The following is an 18,561-nucleotide window of genomic DNA, read 5'->3' on the forward strand; positions in this document are numbered from 1 at the left end:
CTAACTAGCTAGCCATTTCACATCGGTTACACCAGCCTAATCTCAAGAGTTGATGGGCTTGAAGTCATAAACAGCGCAACTCTTGAAGCACAGCAAAGGGCTGCTGGCAAAACACACAAAGTGCTGTTTGAATTAATGCTTACGAGCCTGCTGGTGCCTACCATCCTAAGTAGGACTGCTCTATCAAATCATACACTTAATTATAACATAATAACACAGAAATACGAGCCAAGGGTCATTAATATGGTAGAATCTGGAAACGATCATCTCGAAAACAAGACGTTTATTATTTCAGTGAAATACGGAACCGTTCCGTATTTTATATAACGGGTGGCATCCTTAAGACTAAATATTCCTGTTACATTGCACAACGTTTAATGTTATGTCATAATTATGTAAAATTCTGGCAAATTAGACAGCCCAAACAGTTGCATATACCCTGAATCTGTGTGCAATGAACGCAAGAGAAGTGACACAATTTCACCTGGTTAATATTGCCTGCTAACTTGGATATCTTTTAGCTAAATATGCAGGTTTAAAAATATATACTTCGGTGTATTGATTTTAAGAAAGGCATTGATGTTTATGGTTAGGTACACATTGGAACAAGGACAGTCCTTTTTCGCGAATACGCACCGCATCGATTATATGCAACGCAGAACACGCTAGATAAATTAGTAATATAATCAACCATGTGTAGTTAACTAGTGATTATGATTGATTGATTGTTTGTTTTTTATAAGATAAGTTTAATGCGAGCTAGCAACTTACCTTGGATTACTACATTCACGTAAAAGGCAGGCTCCTCGTGGAGTGCAATGAGAGGCAGGTGGTTAGAGCGTTGAACTAGTTAACTGTAAGGTTGCAAGATTGAATCCCCGAGCTGACAAGGTCAAAATCTGTCGTTCTGCCCCTGAACAAGGCAGTTAACCAAACGTTCCTAGGCCGTCATTGAAAATAAGAATGTGTTCTTAACTGACTTGCCTGGTTAAATAAAAATATTAAATAAAAAGGTGTAGAAAAAAAAACATTTAAAAAAATAATAATAATAAATTAAAAATCGGTCAAATCTGTGTCCAAAAATACAGATTTCCGATTGTTATGAAAACTTGAAAATCGGCCCTAATTAAATCGGCCATTCCGATTAATCGGTCGACCTCTACTTGGCACACCAACATTTGGGGAGTTTCTTCCATTCTTCTCTGCAGATCCTCTCAAGCTCTGCCAGGTCTCTCCAGAGATGTTCGATCGGGTTCAAGTCCGGGCTGTAGCTGGGCCACTCAAGGACATTCAGAGACTTGTCCCGAAGCCACTCCTGCATTCTCTTGGCTGTGTTCTTAGGGCCATTGTCCTGTTGGAAGGTACACCTTCACCCCAGTCTGAGGTCCTGAGCGCTTTGGAACAGGTTTTCATCAAGTATCTCTCTGTACTTTGCTACATTTATCTTTCCCTCGATCCTGACTAGTGTCCCAGTCCCTGCTGCTGAAAGAAATCCCAACAGCATGATGCTGCCACCACCATGCTTCACCGTAGGGATGGCGCCAGGTTTCCTCCAGACATGAAGCTAGGCATTCAGGCCAAATTCAATCATGGTTTCATCAGCCAATATAACTTACTTCTCATGAGAGAAGCAAGCTGTCATGTGCTTTTTACTTTGGAGTGGCTTCCATCTGGCCACTCTATCATAAAGGCCTGACTGTGGAGTGCTGCAGAGATGGTTGTCCTTCTGGAAGGTCCTCCCATCTCCACCGAGGAACTCTGGAGCTTTGTTAGAGTAACCTTCGGATTCTTGGTCACCTCCTTGACCAAGGCCCTTCTACCCCGATTGCTCAGGTTGGCCTGGCGGCCAGCTCTAGGAAGAGCCTTGGTGGTTACAAACTTCTTCCATTTAAGAATGATGGAGACCAATGTGTACCAACATTTTTGTACTATTGTGTACCAACATTTTTTGGTACCCTTCCCCGGATCTGTGCCTCGACACAATCCTGTCCCGGAGCTCTACGGACAATTCCTTTTGACCTCATGGCTTGGTTTTTGCTCTGACATGCACTGTCAAATGTGGGACATTATATAGACAGGTGTGTGCCTTTCCAAATCATGTCCAGTTAATTTAATTTACAGGTGGACTCCAATAAAGTTGTAGAAAAATCTCAAAGATGCTCAATGGAAACAGGATGTACCTGAGCTCAATTTCGAGTCTCATAGGAAAGGATCTGAATATTTATGTAAATAAGGTATTTATTTTTCTTTTACCCGTTTTTTTGCTTTGTCATTATGGGGTATTGTGTGTAGATTGATGAAGAAAAAATATTATTTAATCAATTGTATTATAAAGGCTGTAACAAAACAAAATGTGGAAAAAGTCAAGTCAAGGGGTCCGAATACACTGTACCTCAAGGCAACCTCCTGCCATGAGACTGTGCCTATGGCTGCTTGTTAGAGTGAATAATAAAAAGAACTTGTCACTCGGTGCATGAAATCCTGCACTAAGACATGTGCTCAGCTGTGTTTGATGTTACCGTCACTAGTATAACCATCAGGTATGGTGATTAGATTTCTTAATTGTGTGTTTAAGCATTACACAAAGGTTCATTAGACCTACTTATCTCACATGTAACCACTACTGAACTCAAAACATGGGAACAAAATCTATTTATCAGAGGCTACATTAGGGAAGGAATCTAAAGTGTTGATGGGTCAAAAGAACATTGTTAACAAGCAGTGGCTGCTAAATGATTTCCTAGGTGACCCATACCTCATAATTACTGCCTTGCTTTAAGTTGCATCTCCTCATTTAGTGTCTTGCTTGCCCTATTAGTGACCGTAAATTGCTAGCAATCATGCATTTTAGGTCCAGTATGAGGAGCAAGGCTGGGTTTAATGTACTGTAAAAATGGCTAACCTTCATTTGGGAGAGCATGAGTTCTGGCACGTGTGACTCAAAGGACACACACATGCGTGTATATACATATATACACATACACACACACACTCATCCTTGAGATGAGACAATATAATTTTGGGGGGAGAAAAGCGACTTTCATCATCTTTGTTTCATGTTGTGCTCAAGGAGACATTCCAGCTGTCCACATAGTCTGACAAATGAAGGACATCATTGCAAATTAAAATCATGACCAAAAATGAATCCGGTGGGGTAGGCCTACAGTATATTCCATTAAACAAACTGAAGCAACCTAGTCCTCTCAATCAGCAAAGTTCTTGTCACCTGTGCCCCATACATCTCCTCTGCTGGCTGTCGTTCCCAGACAACAACAACTAGGACTTTAAATGCCCGCAGCTATGTCACAATGACAGAATCTCATACTCATGGATGAGGTGATAATATGACGGTGTCAATATGTCACCGGGTCGGCCCTGACACTTTAGTCCACGGCAAAGAACTGCCCTCTTAATCTCTGACAGGGACAACAGGCTGCTAGATGCATTCTGGAGAGGCATGGAAACAATGATGAGAAGGGGCTACTAATGCCACCACTCCAACTCAGCCCAGGGAGCACATTTACATGTCAAAGCCCCAAGCCACTCTGTACTAGGAGGAGTCTCATCTTCTCTCCCTCCAGAATCTCACTCGTTCCTCTGTTCCATCTCTATTTTGCGGTCTCCCTTTATCCCCACACACAGTCAGAGCAGACCCCTGGGGAGTGATAGCAGAATAATGGGCCAAGCACATTGCATTGTGTTTGTGTGTGTGTGTACGCACGTATGTCAGTGAGAGGGAGAGAGAGTACAAAACAAGAGCGAGAAAGACCTCTCCTCGCCCCTCTGTCCTGGCTGCTCTGGTGACGATGGCAGGGTCTGAAATGCTCTCTGTGGTCACACAGCGGTAGATTATGGAGCATGCCACTGGAGTGTGGAAAGCCTTTAAGGAGCAGCTGCTCCACGGGATGTTTACTCCCACAGGAGCTGAAATATTGATCACTCCCAGCCAGGCATAGCACAGGCCCCAACCAGCTCCATTTATAATTGAAGTGGGATCTCTCTTGAGCACAGCAGTCAAAAAGGGAGAAGAGGAGTTAACCAGAGAAAACCAAAGTCCCACCAGTTCCCTTTTTGATGTACATAAATCATATGGAATTTCAGATGTGTGTGTGCTTTGATCAGTCGTCCTGCTTGGATTGGGGGAGAGCAGAGGTGAGAGAAGAGTACAAAGGGATGTAACATGTTGACGAGAACTTGGGAAGTGTGGAATTTGGGTTGTTTTCGACAACTGGTTGCACTGGTTTTATTTGATCCATTTTGGTCAGGGGGTTAAGTTTAGTTAAATGGACAAATGTGTGATGTCTACCATTACCGCACATCTGCTATTATGTGCTCTAAAGCTCAGTGGGGATTTCTCCTTAAGAAACCACTGTTCTCTTTTGAGAGCTCGAACGCAAAAAGAAAATTATTCTACTCACTGATGTTCAAATGTTCTCAGTGACTCACTGCCTTTCAATACATACAGTTTTGAAGCTATGTAATGGTGTGTGTTCAGAACAACAACTCCTATATCACTCAAACATAAAGTACAGTGCATCAAAGCTGTGCGTCCTTCCAGGTACAATTTCTACACTATTGAATTGTGCTTGTTTTTGGAAAAAGATGGAATAAAATGGAGTGATCAGAATGAGAGGATGAACTAAGGAACAGAGCTTCCAACTCCATTAGCCTAGTTCAAACCTCAGGCCATCTATGGCACAACAGTGCCATCTACTGCCCAAAACTGATAGTCTCAAACCTACTTGAGGTGGAGAATGAAAACTGTTAATATCACCAGAGGAAGAGGCAAAGCGAAAGAGCCCACACCCATCAAAATCTGTCCACGTGGGAATACTGCGATAAGCAGACCGTCTGCCTTCCAGCCTTCGACTCCCATTGTTAGGACGGAGACAAGACCATCTTGTCATTATATACAGCATCTCTGATATAACCAAAACAACTTAAAATGTCAAGTTTCACCAATAAGCTCAACAAGGCCTACAGACACCATGAGTGAAGGAGCTGGTTTACATAACTGGGACACTTGAGGAACCAGTTAATCATGAATTAAAAGTATAAATATCATACCCCCACAAAAATTCTAACCTCCCCTTGTATTGTAATGGTGAGAGGTTAGCATTTCTTGGGGGGTATGATATTATTCCCGATTCATTCAGGATTATCTGTAATCATGGTGGCATCCACATTAATGTAGAAGTGTTCAGAAACATTCTATTCTCATTTACAATAAAAGTGACTCCAAAATGACACAATACATTATTTACCACTTATTTCTATTGGGCACAAAAATAATCTGAAACGCAACCAAAACAAACAGCAAATGCGTCCAACAAGTTTATAGAGAGTCACTTGACGTAATCATTGCGTACTAGGAATATGTGGCCAAATACTAAAACTTTTGACTACTTTAATACACATAAATTAATTTGTCCCAATACTTTTGGTCCCCAAAAATGGGGAGACTAAGACAAAAAGTGTTGTAATTTTGAAACGGTTCACCTGAAATGGATAAAGAATATCCTCAAATGAAAACTGACAGTCTGTACTTTAACCTCAGTCATTGATGGGGGAGAAAAGTGCCACTGTCCCAATACTTGTGGAGCTTACTGTATGCATCATTGTATCTATGGTTGCAAATGCAATTGCAAACCTTACGATCGCTACAATCTTTTAATGATAGCATTCAACAAAACATTATTTCTGTTTTCTCTGCTCATGAATAGGCAATTAAGCAACAATAGTCTACATCTCAAATCTAAACATGGAAAGTTAAACACTGAAATAAAAGTAGTTATTCTGTGATTAAAAGTTCCTTTTAAGTCAATTCTGTGTCCATAAACACCATAAACATGAACATCCTCATTGACATGATGATAATGCCTCACTTATGTCTGGAGAAAGAGCGAGCGAGACAGAGAGGAGAGATTTAATATGAGCTTTTTCCTTCTGCCTTTAATCCCTCTGATTGTTTGAGTCATTCTCCTTGCCTGATATTAAAACCAATCCATCATGGCTGACAGGACCTATGCAATTTCACTGAGCTCCCCCGCTGCTCAGCTAGAATGCCGAGACTTTATTTGGATATCAAACAGCAATTTGCCACTCATAAACACCAACATGAATGCAGTGCAGCAGCCCAAATCAAATGAAAATGAAAGTGCCTCTTGCAGCCTGAAACAACCAGACCTCGGCCACTTTATAATTCTGATAGGATGTGATATGTGTTACGACTGTCTGGGGCTGATGGGATCTGAAATGCAATTTGTTAATTGTTTCTGACCATTCAGGTGGACCTAAACTATGCCTTTTGCAGTAGAGTAACCTACAATATCTTTAGTTAATATACCAGGAGTTCTGAAACATGGTCAATTATTTCAGAGCATCTATTGTCAAATGTCTCAACATCCATAGTAATGATTTCCTTTTTCAAGTCATTCCAAATTTCATCAAATAACATTCAAAGTGCATTCTACAATTGTTGCATTAAAGTGGCACGTTTTTTGCTCCTTATCATCATGACTTGAAATGTTTGAACAACATGGACAAAACATTCATAAACCAAGGCATGTAAAAGAAAGGTAGAATTATAGAAGTATGTGTCTGACTGTTGAATGCAGTATTTTTGCCACTTATCTGGTGTTTGAACAATAGGCATGGGGTTAATTCAATTCTATTCAATTCAGGATTAACTGAAAATTTGCTTAATTTATTAACTGAAAATGGCCGTTCAACTCATCAATTGAATGAGCACATCATCCTAAATTGACCCCAACCTTGGGGAAGAAATCTATTTACATCACTTTTATTATTGTGTTATTATCAAGAGACTGTTTCGTTTTATTATCAAGCAGCTGACAAATTCAGTCTGTGAACATGCCTTCAGGGTTAACATCATTTAAGGCCAGCTATTCAATCCTAACAAAAGGTTGGGCTACTCATAAACATTGATGGCACCAGCAAAACTTCTAGATTGGTTTTTGCAACACAGGCCCAGTCGCCAAATAGCCCTTCAGCAGAGCAAATAGATTAAAAACATTGAGTGCTAAAACATTGTCACATTCTTAATAGCTTGTCGTCTGAGGGTTCTAATGTGAAATACATATGGCATATTGAGTCAAAACAGCATTGGCCAACAGCTAGCCCAGTTACCCAGCTAACAATTCTAGGGAGAGAACGTTTTTGTAATGTCACGTGTAATGTTCACTTGATGTTTGAGTGTCCAGTTTTACTTTAGTTAGGGGAACATTTTACAATATGTTACAACAAAAAAACACTGAGAACCTATTTAGAATGTTTTGGCATTAGAGTTAGGAAAACATTTCCTTCATGTCAAACTAAAACATACCCAGAATGTGGTTACCATGTTCTCAGAAAACCCAATATTAAATGTTCTAGACACGTTTCATGGTACATCGCAAAAACATTAATGTGCCCAGTAATGAGAGTTAGGAGAATATTCCATCAACATCACACCAAAAAACACACAGAACACGGTTGCCATGTTCTCTGAATTTAAGATCAAATCAAATGTTATTTGTCACATGCCTTGAATATAACAGGTGTAGATTAAAGTGACCTGCTTACTTACAAGCCCTTAACCAACAATGCAGTTTTATGAAAAAGTTTTACAAAAAAAATAGAAAGTAATAAAATTGAATAAAATGGAATAAAATTGAAAATAAAAGTAACAAATAATTAAACAGCAGCAGTAAAATAACAATAGCATGGCTATATACAGGGGGTACCGGTACAGAGTCGATGTGCAGTGGAAGCGGTTAGTAGAGGTAATTGAGGATAATGTTCTAGACACGTTTCATAGGACGTTGCAAAAACATTCATGTCTCCAGTAATGAGAGTTAGGAGAATATTCCATCAATGTCACACCAAACATAGACAGAACATGTTGGCCATGTTCTCAGAATAAAGACATTAACCCAATGAGTCCCATCGGCGTGATTAAGGATTTCTAAACCCTTTAAACAGTGTGATTAACAGGGGCTGAGTTAGAGTGGTGTTTGTGAGACATGGGTGGATCCTGTAGGGGCCATGGGCCAGGTCTTTTTACAAAAATGTATGAAGGTTTGAGCTACAAACAATTACAAGCCATCTATGAAAAGCTGAGACTCTTTGCTCTGTGACGCTCACAAGCTACACGAGTCGTTAGAAGGTAAGGAGTTCTTCTACATAGAAGATCACAGGAAATCCCAGGACATAGTGCCTCTCATACTGTAATAAGCTCACATAGTTGCTGTCAAACTCTAAATGCCACACAGTTGTCACTGACTAGTTGGATATTCATTTCCCACTGAGCAAACCATTTCTGTACTTACAACATTCATACACATTCATTTTTACAGGCTTTTGCATTGGCGGACCATATTTTTTAATTGACATTTGTCAATAAAACTAATGTATGCAACTGTTTCATGCCTATCGGTCTATAGGTTAAATTTGCATAATTCCGTGGAATGAACTTGGAGTCAGATTTTTATCATAAAACCGGAACACTGAGAGTCTACCAGATAACGGCTCTGTCTCTAGTCAGAGTGAGCCATGAGCAAACCAGAGAAGACTTGTTGCTAGGCAACTCAGATGCAGGCTGTAGCACAGGGAGCAGCAGCACAGAGGGAGAGACAGAGGTGCAGCATACATGCAGCAGCTAACAACAGCTAAGCGAGCAAACCAAAAAAAAAAAAAAGTTTCTCTCCTGTTCTCTTGGTTTTTATATCAACTTTCTGTCGTTGTCCAGAAACCAAATGCATTATCCGAGTCATATCGACAACCCATGGTAGTTGTTGAATATTTAGATGCTCATTTTGGCAAATGTAAAACAATTACACTATATTGCAAAAGTATGTGGACACCCCTTCAAATTAGTGGATTCGGCTATTTCAGCTACACCCGTTGCTGACAGGTGTATAAAAATCGAGCACACAGCCATGCAATCTCCATAGAAAAATATTGGCAGTAGAATGGCCTTACTGAAGAGCTCAGTGATTTTCAAAGTGGCACTTTCACCTTTCCAACAAGTTACTTCGTCAAATTTCTGCCCTGCTAAAGCTGCTCCGGTCAACTGGAGGTGTTGTTATTGTGAAGGGGAAACGTCTAGGAGCAACAACTGCTCAGCGAAGTGGTAGGCCACACAAGCTCACAGAACGGGACCGCAGTGTGCTGTCCTCGTTTGCAACACTCACTACTGAGTTCCAAACTGCCTCTGGAAGCAACGTCAGCACAAGAACTGTTCGTCGGAAGATTCATGAAATGGGTTTCAATGGCCGAACAGCAGCACACAAGCCTAAGATCACCATGCGCAATGCCAAGCGTCAGCTGGAGTGGTGTAAAGCTCGCCGCCATTGGACTCTGGAGAAGTGGAAACGTTCTATGGAGTGATGAATCACGCTTCACCATCTGGCAGTCCGACAGGGCGAATCTGGGTTTGGCAGATGCCAGGAGAACGCTACCTGCCCCAATGCATAGTGCCAACTGTACAGTTAGGTGGAGGATGAATAATCGTCTGGGGATGTTTTTCATGGTTCAGGCTTGGCCCCTTAGTTCCAGTGAAGGGAAATCTTAACGCTACAACATACAATGACATTCTAGAAAATTCTCTGCTTCCAACTTCGTGGCAACAGTTTGGGGAAGGCCCTTTCCTGTTTTAGCATGACAATGCCCTCATGCCCAAAGCAAGGTCCATACAGAAATGGATTGTCAAGATTGGTGCGGAATAACCTGACTGGCCTGCACAGAGCTCTGACCTCGATGCAGGCCAGTCAAGTTCCTCTGTGCAGGCCAGTGAAATTCAAGGTAATTATAGCAGCAAAGGGGGGACCAACTCTATATTAATACCCATGATTTTGGAATGAGATGTTTGACGAGCAGGTCTTCACATACTATTGGTCATGTAGTGTATGTATTACATTGTCTGCTTCCAGTAGTTCAGTATGTTCAATAATAAGAGCTGATAGACTTGCTATTGTCTAGTGATGACCCCACTTAGTCGACTGGTCGATTGTTTGGTCGAAAGGGTGTTGATCGACAGAGATTTTCTTTTTGTCGACCAGTAGCAAATGTATTATTTTTGATGGCACGAGACACCCGTCTGATTTCACGCCCATCTCAGTGAACTAATCCATTGCAGAGAACAGGGGATGGACCAGTCCAAGAAGAAAGGGGGTGTGGCTAAGATATCTTTCTCCAGTGTGCCCTCTCCTGCCAATTTGTGCACATTCATTGTTTTATAACTTAATTTTATGAATTGTTTGCGTATATCAATTCCCCATTACATATATCACCAGTAGTTCATTTACCATTAATTCCTAATCTACAATATTTGTTTGGTTATGGCGACAGGTAGCCTAGTGGTTAGAGCATTGGGCCAGTAACCGAAAAGTTGCTAGTTCGATTCCCCGAGCTGACAAGGTTAAAAATCGGTCGTTCTGCCCCTGAACAAGGCAGTTAACCCACTGTTCCTAGGCCATCATTGTAAATAAGAATTTGTTCTTAACTGACTTGCCTAGTTAAATAAAGGTTAAATAAAAAAAGGTTATTTATTTATGTTAATGCATCAAATATATTATTTTCCCAGTCTTTTACCATTCTCATTGTCTGAGTGGACACGTTGTTTGCAGAGTGCACGGCTTCTGAGAAACAAGTTTTGGTTTATTTCATTCCATGTATGAGTTTTGTCAATTTAGTCATTGTCTTTTGCTTGGAGCGCACCTGTCAATGTTGAGCAAGAACACGCACCTGATTATGCATAGAAGTAGGCGTATAGGCTACCTGGCCTAAGCGCAAATATAGGCAAGTAGATGTGCCCATTTGGGGATCCGATAGTATTTATCTTTGGCTTAACGCACCACCTTAATGCGCTTTTGAACATTTCAAAGTAATTTTTCCTTCACCTCAAACAGCAAGCAAACAAAGTCTGTTTTTACATCCATTGAGAATGACAATAGTTGCTTAATGTCTTTGAAAAATCTTTCCAGCTCTCTCCCTTGAGGATTACCACTCAGTATGAAAGGGAAAAGTGTCATGCTCTGATCCAGTAGAAACGTCATAAAACAGGCCTGCCTGATTACTTCTTATCCCTTGCACAAATAGCCTACAGCTGTGTCTGTCCCGAGCTTTGAGGGCCCAGAAAATGTTATACAATGTTGCAAGTTTGCTAATGCAAGCTTCAGGCCAGACCCAAGTTAATAGTTGATACAATGCATCAAGTTAGTTGCAGAGAGGCCAACCTAGCCAATGTAATTCATATGATATTTATTTTTATCAGGATATTTTCTACCTGCAGGCTGCAATGTTTTTATTTGTTGGTTTTATGTAGGCTATTTTCACATAGTTGGCAATGGAAGTTACTTTTTAGGTTTATAATTTTAATTCAGATTTGGATATCATTTTGATTAACCACATGACAATGATTTTGAGATACTTTTGGTCATGTAGTGTATGTGGACACCTGCTCGTTGAACATCTCACTTCAAAATCATGGGCATAAATATGGAGTTGGTCCCCCCTTGCTGCTATAACAGCATCCACTCTTCTGGGAAGGCTTTCCACTAGAGGTTGGAACATTGCTGTGGGGACATCAGGTTGGGCACTGATGTTGGGCGATTAGGCTCGCAGTCAGCGTTCCAATTCATCCCAATGGTGTTTGATGGGGTTGAGGTCAGGGCCCTGTGCAGGCCAGTCAAGTTCTTCCACACCAATCTCGAGAAACCATGTCTGTATGGACATCGCTCTGTGCATGGGGGCATTCTCATGCTGAAACAGAAAAGGTCCTTCCCCAAACTGTTGCAACAAAGTTGGAAGCACAGAATCATCTAGAATGTTACTGTATGCTGTAACGTTAAGTCTTAAATCCAAGATGGCGTAGCAATCAGACGTCTTTGTCTTGTCCCATGTATATATATTTTCGCAATCGCAATCTTCGCAATCTTTTTTATATTTTTCCTGAAAATCAACTTCAAAATACTCTCCTGCAACACACTTCACCCAATGTGGTGTGGATCTGTTTTTTTCCCCCCAAAGTATTTCTATTTACCTCCGAACTGGAATACCTCAACTAGCTACCAGCTATCAGTTATCAGTCAGCTAACCTTTAGCTCGGAAAGCTCTCGCCAATTCGTACAACTCGTTTCAAACCAGAGCATACCGGACCTATTTTCTCTCCATATCCCCGGATTCCTACCGCAAACTCTGAACCCTTTCATCTGGACCATGGCAGCCAGCTAACCGCAACCTGAGTTGACTACTCCTGGCTAACGTTTCCATCCCGGAGAAAGCACCAACTAGCCTGGGGCTTGCCCTTGCTAGACCCATCTCCGGGCTAGGGCTCCTGGGCTACTCCTGAAGCCCACTCCTACAATATCTGGACCCCTTCTACTGCCGGTACGGAGCACGGAAAACCGCCGATCTTTCACGACTGAAATACCGACATAATCTGCCCAACAATCCCCTCAGGCGCGACATCACCTGAAGGCCCATTCTGCTATACGCGGCCTGCTCGCTATCTATAGCATATTGGACTGTTAGCTGATCCACCGGCCAGTTTCTTGAACCACTATACTCATTTTGCCAATTGGACTTGGACCCCTCTGCTACTTGGAACCCTACTAATTCCACACCCGGTCTATCGACGTCACCGCACGAGGAGGCAAAAACAGACTTTTCCCCCATCGTGACGTCCCTCTAAGGCCGGTATGCTAGCTTGCTATCCCCAGCCTGCTAACTGCTAGCTTGCTATCCCCGGCCTGCTAACTGCTAGCTTGCTAGCCCCAACCTGCTAACTGCTAGCACCGGCCTGCTAACTGTCTGAATCGCCGTGTCCCCAGCCAGCCCAACCACTAACTGGACCCATACAATCACTTGGCTACGCATGCCTCTCCCTAATATCAATATGCCTTGTCCATTACTGTCCTGGTTAGTGATTACTGTCTTATTTCACTGTATAGACTATAGCCCTGCTCAATATGCCTTAACCAACCATGTTTTTCCACCTCCCACATATGCGATGACATCACCTGGTTTAAACGTATCTAGAGACTATATCTCTCTCTTCATTACTCAATGCCTTTACCTCCAATGTACTCTCTTTTTACCATACCTTTGTCTGTACATTATGCCTTGAATCTATGCTATCGTGCCCAGAAATCTGCTCCTTTTATTCTCTGTTCCCAGGGCACTGGACGACCAGTTCTTATAGCCTTTACCCTTATCCTACTTCTCCTCTGTTGCTCTGGTGATGTAGAGGTTAATCCAGGTCCTGCAGTGCCTAGCTCCACTCCTACTCCCCAGGTGCTCTCATTTGTTGACTTCTGTAACCGTAAAAGCCTTGGTCCCATGCATGTTAACTAGAGGTCGACCGATTATGATTTTTCAACGCCCAATACCGATTATTGGAGGACCAAAAAAAGCCGATAGCGATTAATCGGCCAGGTTTTTTATTTCTACCTTTATTTAACTAGGCAAGTCAGTTAAGAACAAATTCTTATTTTCAATGACAGCCTAGTGGGTTAACTGCCTTGTTCAGGGGCAGAACGACAGATTTGTACCTTGTCAGCTCGGGGGGTTGAACTTACAACCTTCCGGCTCCTAGTCCAACGCTCTAACCACTAGGCTACCCTTCCGCCCTGAATGAACACTTATTTTAACTTAATATAATACATCAATAAAAAAACAAAGTGTTGGAGAAGAAAGTAAAAGTGCAATATGTGCCATGTTTAAGTTTCTTGCTCAGAACATGAGAACATATGAAAGCTGGTGGTTCCTTTTAACATGACTCTTCAATATTCCCAGGTAAGAAGTTTTAGGTTGTAGTTATTATAGGACTATTTCTCTCTATACCATTTGTATTTCATTAACCTTTGACTATTGGATGTTCTTATAGGCACTTTAGTATTGCCAGTGTAACAGTATAGCTTCCATCCCTCTCCTCGCTCCTACCTGGGCTCGAACCAGGAACACATCGACAACAGCCACCCTCGAAGCATCGTTACCCATGCAGAGCAAGGGAAACAACCACTCCAAGTCTCAGAGCGAGTGACGTTTGAAACGCTATTAGCGCTAACTAGCTAGCCATTTCACATCGGTTACACCAGCCTAATCTCGGGAGTTGATAGGCTTGAAGTCGTAAACAGTGCAATGCTTTAAGCACAGCGAAGAGCTGCTGGCAAAACGCACGAAAGTGCTGTTTGAATGAATGCTTACGAACCTGCTGCTGCCTACCATCGCTCAGTCAGACTGCTCTATCAAATCATACACTTAATTAAAACATAATAACACACAGAAATAACACATAATAACACCCATTAATATGGTTGAATCCGGAAACTATCATCTCGAAAACAAGACGTTTATTCTTTCAGTGAAAAAAAGGAACCGTTCCTTATTTTATCTAACGGTTGGCATCCTTAAGTCTAAATATTCCTGTTACATTGCACAACCTTCAATGTTATGTCATAATTACATAAAATTCTGGCAAATTAGGCGGCCCAAACTGTTGCATAAACCCTGACTCTGCGTGCAATGAACGCAAGAGAAGTGACACAATTTCACCTGGTTAATATTGCCTGCTAACCTGGATTTCTTTTCGCTAAATATGCAGGTTTCAAAATATATACTTCTGTGTATTGATTTTAAGAAAGGCATTGATGTTTATGGTTAGGTACACATTGGAGCAACGATACGCACCGCATCGATTATATGCAATGCAGGACACGCTAGATAAACTAGTAATATCATCAACCATGTGTAGTTAACTAGTGATTATGATTGATTGATTGTTTTTTAAAAGATAAGTTTAATGCTAGCTAGCAACTTTCCTTACGCAGACAACACCATACTGTACACCTCTGGCCCTTCGTTGGACACTGTGTTAACAACCCTCCAGACGAGCTTCAATGCCATACAACTCACCTTCCGTGGCCTCCAACTGCTCTTAAATGCAAGTAAAACTAAATGCATGCTCTTCAACCGATCGCTGCCCGCACCTGCCCGCCCGTCCAGCATCACTACTCTGGACGGTTCTGACTTAGGTATTTGTAGTTGTCCACATATTCTAGGTGTCTGGTTAGACTGTAAACTCTCCTTCCAGACTCACATTAAGCATCTCCAATCTAAAATTACATCTAGAATCGGCTTCCTATTTCACAACAGAGCATCCTTCACTCACGCTGCCAAACATACCCTCGTAAAACTGACCATCCTACCGCTCCTCGACGATGCATTTACAAAATAGCCTCCAACACTCTACTCAACACATTGGATGCAGTCTATCACAGTGCCATCCGTTTTGTCACCAAAGCCCGATATACTACCCACCACTGCGACCTGTACTCGTTGGCTGGCCCTCGCTTCATACTCGTCGCCACTGGCTCCAGGTCATATACAAGTCTCTGCTAGATAAAGCCCCGCCTTATCTCAGCTCACTGGTCACTATAGCAGCACCCACCCGTAGCACGCGCTAAGCCAATTCTTCCTTTGGCCGCCTCCCCTTTCATTTCTCTGATAATTACCTATATTTTCCTAACCCTCAGAAAAATGGACACTGGCATATTCTTGCAACGTTCCAAGGAAACGTGTCTAGAACATTGATATTGAATATTCTGAGAGCATGGTAAACACGTTCTGGGTAAGTTGTGTTTGACATTAAGGGAACGGTCTCTTGGAAACAGTCCTTGTCAATAAAACATCACAATACGGTGCAGAGTGTTCGATTTGGCTGCTGGGGGACAAGGAGACCCTCAGCCCTGCTAAAACATTGTCGTTTTCAAGGGATTGTTAAATACATTTTAACTATTTGGTTTTAATATCATCACCTCTTGAAGAGCCTAGTCTGAGCTACACATTTCCGAATATTCCACATTTAGTTCTATCTTCAGAGTTGAATATTCAGAGAACATACTGTATGCTTTTCAGTAAACATCAATTCATCATGTATTTTCAGATACGTGAGGGTAGCCTCTCCATTTCCTATCAAAACATTAGGTAATGACATGAGACTCCTAAAGGAACGTTCTCTAAAGTTGTGAAAATGTTTCTTATTAGCAATTCAGCTAATTGTGGGCCAGCTCTCCCTTGAACAAACTCCTTATAACTGGTCTAAATACTGACCAATGGAAGCCTTTTTTGACACTTCCATTTTCCTTGGACATTCTAGCCCTGTCCAAAAACAACCATTGGCAACTACAAACTGCTCAAAAACTAAGGCTCTCGTACCAGAGATGAGGCAAAAAGTTAACTTTTTGACATGTTACCCAACTGCCTTCAGTTCTGCAGTCAGCTTTGTTGGTAATTCACAGAGAAGTCAGCAATCGCTTGTTGTTGTTTGCTTCTTATCATCGGTCTATGGTGATAATGTAATGTAAATGTAATAAGTACAAGGTATCAAATCCAACGCAAATTATTGGCTTTCTTGTACCTCAGCAAATCGAGAGCACGCCCAATTTTTCCGTTTTTGATTTGTTAAAAAAGTTTGAATATCCAATAAATGTCGTTCCACTTCATGATTGTGTCCCACTTGTTGTTGATTCTTCACAAAAAAATACAGTTTTATATCTTTGTTTGAAGCCTGAAATGTGGCAAAAGGTCGCAAAGTTCAAGGGGGCCGAATACTTTCGCAAGGCACTGTAACGACTTATTATTTGTATTGTAGATCAGTAAGTCACAATTAGCTCACAATGCATCACAGATGTGATGCCTTCAAACAGGGCCAGTGACTTTAGGTATCAACGGAGTAGGCAGTGTCAACAGGGCGTATCAGCGTAAACCGCTCCTTTATAATACTAAAACCACTCAGGATAATGTGGTTGACAATGTTAACTGTGTGTTTCCCTAGAACAGTTGCATACCTCATTAAAAATTGCCCTGTGGACACCACTCATCTGTTGGGGTGAGCTCTTCAACGTTCTCCCGAAGAAGTGCTGGTGGCTGGTATCAAGCAGGGAAACACTCAGCTGGTACTTGACTGGTTCCCTCTTTCGATTCCCTTCTGACTCCCCTTCCTTCTTCTCCTAAGTGATGAGAGGAGTAGAAATGTTTGTAACTGGAAGTCAATTAGAAACGGGTCACTAGCTAAACATTGGCAACTCTACTAACGTTTGTCTACCTACCAGGCTGGGCTAGAATCAAACTTGCGAATGGCATTAGCTAGCTAACTCTTCGGATGCCAGGTTTATGTAAATAAGGCGTAGGCCTACCTGTTGAATGTGAAGTCCATCAAGATGCTTCAGAATGATTTGGAAGCCTTGAGAATGGGTGTGGGATGAGTCCTGGGCCAGTCGAACAGTCTGGCTGTGTGGAGGAATCACCCGTCCTCTCTCAAACAGTCCTTTCCAGTCGTCGGTCATTGAGAGGATATTTCGAGTCTGCAGCAAAGTCAAATTTCGCTAGCTATATTTAGCTAAAACAACAACACCTAGCTTGCTAGTTAGTGGGTTTTGTTTGGTGTGTTTGCTATCAGTAAGTAGCGTTAGCTAATATTAGGACTTGTTCATTAAGATACCAAAGCGAACTTTGCACTATTCTCAAACCTCAGAAAATAAGATTGTTACCCAAACTAGCAAGTAAAATGTCGCGCAGTTGTATAAAAATCACTGTTTACCCTCGCTTATTTGAAATCCTAGCTATCCAGGCATGTTGGCAACAGGGGCAGCAAAATAGCTGACTTTCAAAAGGGGGTAAAGATTTAAAAGGTAAATAAATGAAGGTACGAATAGTAAAAAAATCTATTTTATCAAATCGACTGATATATTCAAAGATTATATATGTTGATTTTAAAATGGATTATGTAAATGCAGGATTACCAAATAACCTGAATGAAATTGTTCTATTACCCTATGTTCCCTTTAAATTGGTTTCTCCCGTCACTTGGCATCGGTTACTACGGTGATATTAACGTTGCTATGCCTTTTCTTCTTATTCGTTCAAAATGTACTAAAGAGAGCGGGAGACCAGCACGTGTCCATATCGCCACCCTCTGGTTTGGGAAGGATACATACTGTTGGACATTGCATATTCTCTATGCAAAACGATCCTCATCCACAGACCCATTTACATTTGGATTTAAATACAGCCTTGTGTATACTGTAGTGGTCAGGGTGAGGAGGACCATAACAAATCCTAATAATTTGGACATCATATTCTATCTTCCTAGGGATTGACTGTTAAAATACACTGGCTAATGCCACCGCTAGGAGAAATGGGGAGAACTTGCATAGCACACTCACCAGCTGTTTTATTTAATCTTTATGTAACTAGGCAAGTCAGTTAAGAACAAATTCTTATGTACAATGATGGCCTATCCCCTTACACTGTGTATAAGACAGTAGTTTTGGAATTGTTAGTTAGATTACTTGTTGGTTATTACTGCATTGTCGGAACTAGAAGCACAAGCATTTCGCTACACTCGCATTAACATCTGCTAACCATGTGTATGTGACAAATACAATTGGATTTGATTTGAAAAGGCAAAAGGCTGGGATTTCTTTATTTTATTTTATTTAATATAGGACAAAACACACATCACAACAAGAGACAACACTACATAAAGAGACACCTATG

General features: G+C 41.4%; 1 protein-coding gene across 4 annotated transcripts in view; it reads right to left on the reverse strand.

Moving 5' to 3' along the window:
- Positions 1-17,660, reverse strand: part of LOC118359804 (nephrocystin-4) — a 200,638-nt gene extending 182,978 nt beyond the window's left edge. For all 4 annotated transcript variants that reach the window (XM_052482158.1, XM_052482160.1, XM_052482159.1 and 1 more), the window contains exons 1-2: positions 17,199-17,660; positions 16,851-17,012 (exon numbers count right to left, since the gene is read on the reverse strand). In XM_052482158.1, the coding sequence (XP_052338118.1) occupies positions 16,851-17,012; positions 17,199-17,348 (312 nt within the window). In that variant the 5' untranslated portion in view covers positions 17,349-17,660. The remainder of the gene's footprint in view (positions 1-16,850; positions 17,013-17,198) is intronic.
- Between the last annotated feature and the right edge of the window lie 901 nt (positions 17,661-18,561).

Source organism: Oncorhynchus keta, chromosome 27 (assembly GCF_023373465.1).
Source record: "Oncorhynchus keta strain PuntledgeMale-10-30-2019 chromosome 27, Oket_V2, whole genome shotgun sequence".
NCBI lineage: Eukaryota > Metazoa > Chordata > Actinopteri > Salmoniformes > Salmonidae > Oncorhynchus > Oncorhynchus keta.